At 35.4% G+C, this 7,226-nt stretch overlaps 1 protein-coding gene across 2 annotated transcripts; it reads right to left on the reverse strand.

The window, feature by feature from the left end:
- Positions 1-924: 924 nt before the first annotated feature.
- LOC107671668 (B-cell lymphoma/leukemia 10-like) lies at positions 925-6,345 on the reverse strand. Of its 2 annotated transcripts, none has more exons than XM_016464577.1 (3): positions 5,794-6,345; positions 2,890-3,178; positions 925-1,686 (listed from the first exon to the last, which is right to left on the reverse strand). In XM_016464577.1, the coding sequence occupies exons 1-3, from the start codon at positions 5,842-5,844 to the stop codon at positions 1,286-1,288; spliced, it is 741 nt and encodes a 246-aa protein (XP_016320063.1). In that variant the 5' UTR covers positions 5,845-6,345; the 3' UTR covers positions 925-1,285. The 2 variants fall into 2 exon arrangements, with proteins under 2 accessions (XP_016320063.1, XP_016320062.1); XM_016464576.1 differs by having other exon boundaries at positions 925-1,689.
- Between the last annotated feature and the right edge of the window lie 881 nt (positions 6,346-7,226).

Genomic DNA, 7,226 nt, shown 5'->3' on the forward strand with positions numbered 1-7,226 from the left:
CAGAGTGAAAGTGAAACTGATCTAGAATGAAACTGAGGTAACAATTTGCACTCAATTTGTTTGAGTAGATTTAATCCCATGTAAAATCCACCCAAGGCTACCTACATTTAACAGCTATAACACAGTAAATAAGGTGAAGTCTACTTAACATTTGTCAATACGTTACACAAGTATTTACTTATAAAAGTGAGTAATATGAACTCTTGATTTTTACTGCACGCTTAAAACATTGTCTGTAGTCAGCATAGCTAATGTTTGCAGTGAACAGGTGAGAAGTAACTCAACTCTGCACTGATGTCATTGAGTGGAACAACATACTATAAACTTAAATCATGGATCCACCCACAACTTAACCACAAGCTCTGCTCTTCGGCACAATGATAACCACAAAAACACAATTTAGAAACTCTTTAAATGTCAACAGCATTAAACACCAACAGGGTTTTCCCTTTACTCAGAATAACACATTTTACTCTTCTATCAAATAAGCAACATTTACCGTCCTGATCCAGGCCTGTATGCAAAACATGCAGGGAACTAAAAATCCACTGCCCAGTTTCAGTTAATAAATGATTAACAAAAATTGGTAAAACTTTACCTAAAGCATTATAAATGTATATAAATGCATTAATTATGCCATGTAATGCACCTTACAATGCATTGTAGGATCTCATGAATAATCGTAACCACAGTTATAATACACTATAATACTTATCTATTCGTTGTTACACACTGAAAAAAATGATTAATTGAATTGACTACATTTTTTGCAGGTAAGTGGTTGCAATCAATTTATTTGAGCTACGTTTAAATAAGCAAATTTAGTTAAAATTTGTTTACTTAAATGTATCTAAAATAAATTGATTGCAACCACTTACCTTCAAAAAATGTAGTCAATTCAATGAATCATTTTTTTCAGTGCACCTTTAGAAAATCGAATGCATTACAACACATGACAAACAAACCTTCAAATATTATAATGCATTTCAGCTTTGATCACAATTATTTATAATGCATTACAATGTACATCATAAATAGCTTTGTAATGCATTATGCATGTACCTTCATAATGCTTCAAGTAAAGTGTTACCAACTTGTACATATTTAAGTAGATTGCATACAGCTAAAGTAAGCAGAAACAACATGTTCAGCCAAGTGTGTTGCTTTATTATTTTTTTTACAGTGTGACAATGCTTGCGAGAGACATTTGAAAGACTATTGTTTTGGAAAATGTTCTGAATCTCTCACATTGATGGAATGCAGGCGATTGTGTTGAAAGTTTGCGCTACGACATGTGCGGAGACAAAGAACGTGAGCGCAGCGGCTGGAAATTAGCATCCCCGCTACTTCCTGTGCTTCCACAAACAGCAGCATCTAGATCCTGGACGTCCATATCGGGCTCCTCGGGTAGCGGCGGAGCTCCGGGGTCTCCAGGTTTAGGCAGGCTTGATAAGATGGTGGAGGACACATTCATGCTGCCAGTCCCTCCGCAGACCGACAGAGCCTCGTTCACTCGACTCAAGCCGTAACGCAGGTTAAAGGATCCCGTAGCCACAGAGGACGACCGACTTCCTTCCCCTTCGGGATGATAGCATATAGTGGAGTACTTGTCATAGTCCGAGTCCATTTTGGAGAAGTCATTGGTTGCTCCTTTTTTGATTGAATGACCTGAGTTAGCTGAGGACCCTGCTGCAATACATGAAAATATTAGAAAAGAAAACCCCATTGATTAACCACTTCTGCTTCACTATATGGCCAGAAAATCTAGGGCAGATAGTCTTTTTTAAGCCATGGTTCAGCAGCCTCAGCTCATCTTTTTAAGCTTATAAAAGTCATTTCTAAACGCCGCAAAGCTCACACTCTCAGTGTGAATGCTGTATTAATATAGAAGGAATATTTGGCCTTGTTTACATCTGGATATTAAAATATGATTTGGTTGATCCGATGTCAAATGTTAAATACAGGTGTGTAAATGGGGTCCAAAACTTTTTGAGATTTTTGGGTTCAGACAGCAGGTTTACGTCTCTGCAACAAGTGGATGGTTTCATTTTAACATTTGTCAGTGGATGTTTACTCTCAAGTCTCTCAAGTCTTAAAGGAAATGAAATAAATAAATAATCAAGTAAAATTTGAAATCAAAATCAGATTTCATGATATGACCCCTTTAAATAATATGTGACCCTGTCTTAAGTCGCTGGGGTATATTTGTAGCAATAGTCAAAAATACATTGTATGGGTAAAAATTATTGATTTTTATTTTATACCAAAAATCATTAGGATATTAAGTAAAGATCATGTTCCATGAAGATATTTAGTACATTTCCTACAGTAAATATATCAAAATGTAATTTTTGATTAGTAATATGCATTGCTAAGAACTTCATTTAAACAACTTTAAAAGTGATTTTCTCAATATTTAGATTTTTTTGCACCCTCAGATTCCAGATTTTCAAATAGTTATCTCGGCCAAATATTGTCCTATCCTAACAAACCATACATCAATGGAAAGCTTATTTATTCAGCTTTCAGCTGTTTATTTTTTGAAAAATTGACACTTAAGACTGGTTTTGTGGTCCAGGGTCACATATATGACATACAGTATATATCACAAATAATATATCACACTTTAGTTTGGAGACCAATTCTCACTATTAACTAACTAGTAGTCTTTTGCTTCAAAAAACTCCTGATTTGCTGCCTATTTAATAGTTAGTAAGGTAGTTGTTAAGTTTAGGTATGGGGTTAGGGATCTAGAATATAGTCATGCAGAATTAGACATTAATATGTGTGTTATAAGTACTAATAAACAGCCAAAATGCTAGTAATATGCATGCTAATAAACAAAGCGAGAATTGGCCCCTAAAATAAAGTGCTACCATTCTTTTTTACCTTTTAAAGCTTCCAGTCGCTCGTTTTTCACGCGCTGCACCTCATCAGTGATCTTTGCGATGATGAAGTTGAGCGTTCGGCCCCATTTGATGGACTCAATAAGCATGTCTAAACCCCGTGGGTTTTCTGCGAGGATATCCAGCAGCTTGCTAGTGCGCCTCGCTCTCGTGGTTCTGCAGCTGATCTCTTCTGTGTCCTCTCTGGTCAGGATCTTCTTCGAGCGCAAGTAATCAAAGTGCCGCTCTGCGATGATCTTATCCACCAGGTACGGCCGTAACCTGTCTATGGCCTACAGTGAAAAAGAAAAACCGAAGGGAAATATTTAAAGGATGATATTCATGAAGTAATATTTTCTGAGACAAACAAACGTAATCGCAAAAATAGATTGGTGCTGCCCGCGGCCTACATATTGCAGAAGTGTTGTGGTTGACAAGCATGCGATGCACTAGTCAAAGCAAGGAGTTTCAAGTGCAAATTCTTTGCTATGTTGGTGAGCACTTTTTAATGGAAGCCCGTTTCCACCACAGGATAAAAAATACAAATTAATTATCACAGGCTAGCTATAATAAAAACAAGTAGGCCCAATACTAACACAGCATATACATTTGGTTTGAATATGTTTTATTAGGCTATAAATATGTGGCTATGTTAAAGCTCTTGTCTTCATCTCCTTTTCCATCTCTCCAATCTTCTTCTTCTCACAGGTGATCAGAGATGAGTGGATAGTGCGCGCCTCCCGCTTTGTTTGCTGATTTTTGTAAAATAACTTCTATTTATGCTTTTCAAATAAAAGAGTAGTTTAATTTTAATATGTTGCAGGCTCATTTATTGGTAATAAATAATATTGATGATAATAATTAATCAAATATTATTGGGCTTGTTTTTGAAGCTTATTTGTCTCGCGAGAGTTGGCAACAGTGAACAAAAGATGATCACAACTTCTGTTTCATGCTGACTTTAACCCTTTCAGACATATGATTTTTTTTTTTCATCGAACTAAATTTTTTTACCCACTTGATATATGCTCTTCTCCAATATAGAAATGAGTAAAAAAAAACAAGATTTGTGTCAACTCCTTTTTTTTTCATGTCCATTACAATGGACGCCAGGACTGAAGCAACATAAAAATCCTCATATTTTAACCATACTTATGAAGTAGAGTTTGTGTACTAGGTTTGAACTAGTGTTGACGATTTTGAAAAGAACACATCCTGTAAGAATGAGCAATGCAATAAGAATGTAGAAACAAGGTAAGATGATATGAAGTCAGTTTTGTTGGTTGCAGTGGGTGAATCTGAGTATGTGTGTATGTGAATGTGTTTATGTGTACTTACTGGTTATTTAGATTGTGTGCATTACAGCTTCAAGGCATCAGTGTGTGTGTGTTGGGGGTGTGAGTGTGTGTTGTTCACTAACAATTCACTATCAATTCAGTTCACTACAATTGAAAAATTGATTGACAGGCTACTTTGAAAACATGAATGAAATCATATGAATCATATTTCATTAATTAACATCAATGTTCATAAAACATTAATATTCGAATTTGTAGCTCTGTATTTTAGCTTTGAAATGCTTGCACAAATTTCTCAACCTGTCATAATTCATGAGGTTCCTGCTGATATCTTTCAAGACCTGATGTCCATTGCGATGGACATTCAATAAAAATAAAATATAAAAATCCTGTGTTCTGCAACTCTGAAAGATCTCCAAAATAATTTGGAATATTATCACTTGATTGGCTTAATTTTACAACAGGTGCAAGTTGATGAGGCTACCATGAACATATATATATATATATATCTGCATATAAAAGGTAAAAGCTTGGTTAGTCATGTCTGTTTGTGATGCCTGGAGCTCAATTAAGTTAGGAGTCATTTCTTCATTTTGATTGGTTTATCAGGGACCAATCAGTGACCGGGCTCATTACATATAGTATAAAAAACATAACATTTTATTGGTTTAAAGGGGTCATATAATGCGATTTCAAGTTTTCCTTTCTCTTTGGAGTGTTACAAGCTCTTGGTGCATAAAGAAGATCTGTAAAGTTGCAAAGACTAAAGTCTCAAATCCAAAGAGATATTCTTTATAAAAGTTAAGAGTCAGCCACGCCCCCCTAAAACGGCTTGTTCTAACACGCCCCCACATGTCTACGTCACTATGTGGAAATATTAGCATAATGCCACCCGAATGTGCACGCAAAGAAAGAAGGCGTGGTTTCAGGAACAGCAGTAGTGTTGATGCAGCATGTCAGGGAGACGCTGTGTGTTTCAGTGCCAATGGCACCTTTTTAGTTACACCCAGCATCACTACCCACTCCTACCCTGCGAATCTCGTGCCCCGGGACGCCCCCGTTGCGACGTTTGAGAGAGGCGGGGCATAGAGGACCTACAATAATGTACAGTATTTGAAAAATAATGTTTTTTTTTAACATTAAAGCATGTCAACATATTCTGTTACACCAAATACACAAAATAATGATCTTTAAAATAGCATCATATGACCCCTTTAAAAACAAAAACAAAAATCATGTAATGTCCATTTCAAGGAATGCAGGGTCTGAAGGGGTTAATAAACTAATCTAGTATTTTAACAGACTGTAAATTTTGTTTATTTAACAGTATATTACATAACTTATCATTTAAAAGACCTCAATAGTCATATATACGTAGTTCAGATGACATAAAGCCCTTTCTGACAATATTATGTATTTATTTATTTTTTAAAGAGAAGCAGGAACAATACCCACTAGTCTCTCGTCTATGGGTTTATAGTCAGCGGCTCACTAGTGAACTGCCTCTGTTTTCACTTCCACCTCAATACAGCGAATTATCTGGCGAACATGCTCACAGACTCCCGGCGTCTCGGATCTGTTTAACCCACCTTCATACACAACACACTTACTTCCTTCTTTATATCGGCCATTTCGTCCTCCGTCAGGTGAGTAACATCCATCCTGCTGTCTGCTTTTCACCTTTTTTGAGTTTTCTACTAATTCCGGTCAGAAAAAAAATGACTAGCAACTCAACATTAAAGACGGGAAAAGCACGAAAAGACTAGACTTTCATAAACATGCGATGGCGAAGCCCGAGCTGGTTTTTCAGCGAACTATCTAATAGTTCTCTTAAAGTTAAGGGGAACTACCGGATCTCCAACTTCCTTATTTGATGCACTCTGACGTCACAATGCAACGCATCATTCTTTCTTATCTAATAAAGTTGCTGAAGTCTCTATCAAAATGATCCATAATTGTTATCCGGTAAATTACAAACTTGCTCAATTTAACAATAGTATTTCCCCCAATTGCTCCTTTTGCCTTCAGTCTGAAGAAACAATCAATCATGTGTTTTGGGACTGTACTTATTCTAAAGTGTTCTGGGTTGACTTTTCCAATTTTGTTAAAAAATACTTTTTATATCCAGTGTTTTTTGGTTACTCTTTGAATTTAGACCCTTCTCGCTGTAAATGTATTATTAATCTATTGCTATGTCTTGCTAAATTTTACATTCATAAGTGTAAATTTTCAAAGAAAACTCCCTACTTTTTTATTTTCAGGAAAGATTTTGATGCTTATGTAAACTCTTTAAGAAACTCTAATAATTCTATTGCATGTAAGACTCTTTCATGGTGTAAGTCTTATAAGCTAACATAGTATGCTTTGGAGTATTGTTTGTAACCCTTATTGTCTTTTGTTCTTACTTGTCTTTGTAATTGTATTTGTTGTTCTTCTATTGCATAATAAAATAAATATATATATAACAATTTTTAAAAATCATCATCATCAGTGCAGCGCTTTATGGAGGAGTGAATCACACCTGATGCGGCACTTCATTACTTTTAATGCGTTTTTATTTCGAATTATTTCGCAACATTTCAGCAAGTTCACATGGAGGTGAATGGCAAAAGTGTTATTAGGTTGTAACATCAACATCTGCATTTCTTGTGCGTTTTTTGCACACCATGAAGCACTGGAGCATTTCTTTGACACTTATGAACGGTTTGGCACACTTCTCTTTATTCCTTTTTATAACTTAATGATTCATTATTTATTTACATACTCGCTATAGGGCAGTTAGGTTACACTTTATTTTAAGGTGTCCTTGTTACAGTGTAATTATACATTTAAGTACTGAGTAATATTAATTAACTACATGTACTTACTGTATAGTTAGGATTTGGGTTTGGCTTAGGGTTACTAGCATAATTAATTGTTATTATAATAATAAGTATGTAACGTGTAACAAGGACACCTTAAAATAAAGTGTTACCCTTTCTTTGTTACAGTGTAATTATATAAGTACCAAGTTAAAGACTCATTAACAACTTGTACTTACTAT

The sequence above is a fragment of the Sinocyclocheilus anshuiensis genome, unplaced genomic scaffold, assembly GCF_001515605.1.
Source record: "Sinocyclocheilus anshuiensis isolate Anshui unplaced genomic scaffold, SAMN03320099.WGS_v1.1 scaffold524, whole genome shotgun sequence".
NCBI classification, from domain to species: Eukaryota; Metazoa; Chordata; class Actinopteri; order Cypriniformes; family Cyprinidae; genus Sinocyclocheilus; species Sinocyclocheilus anshuiensis.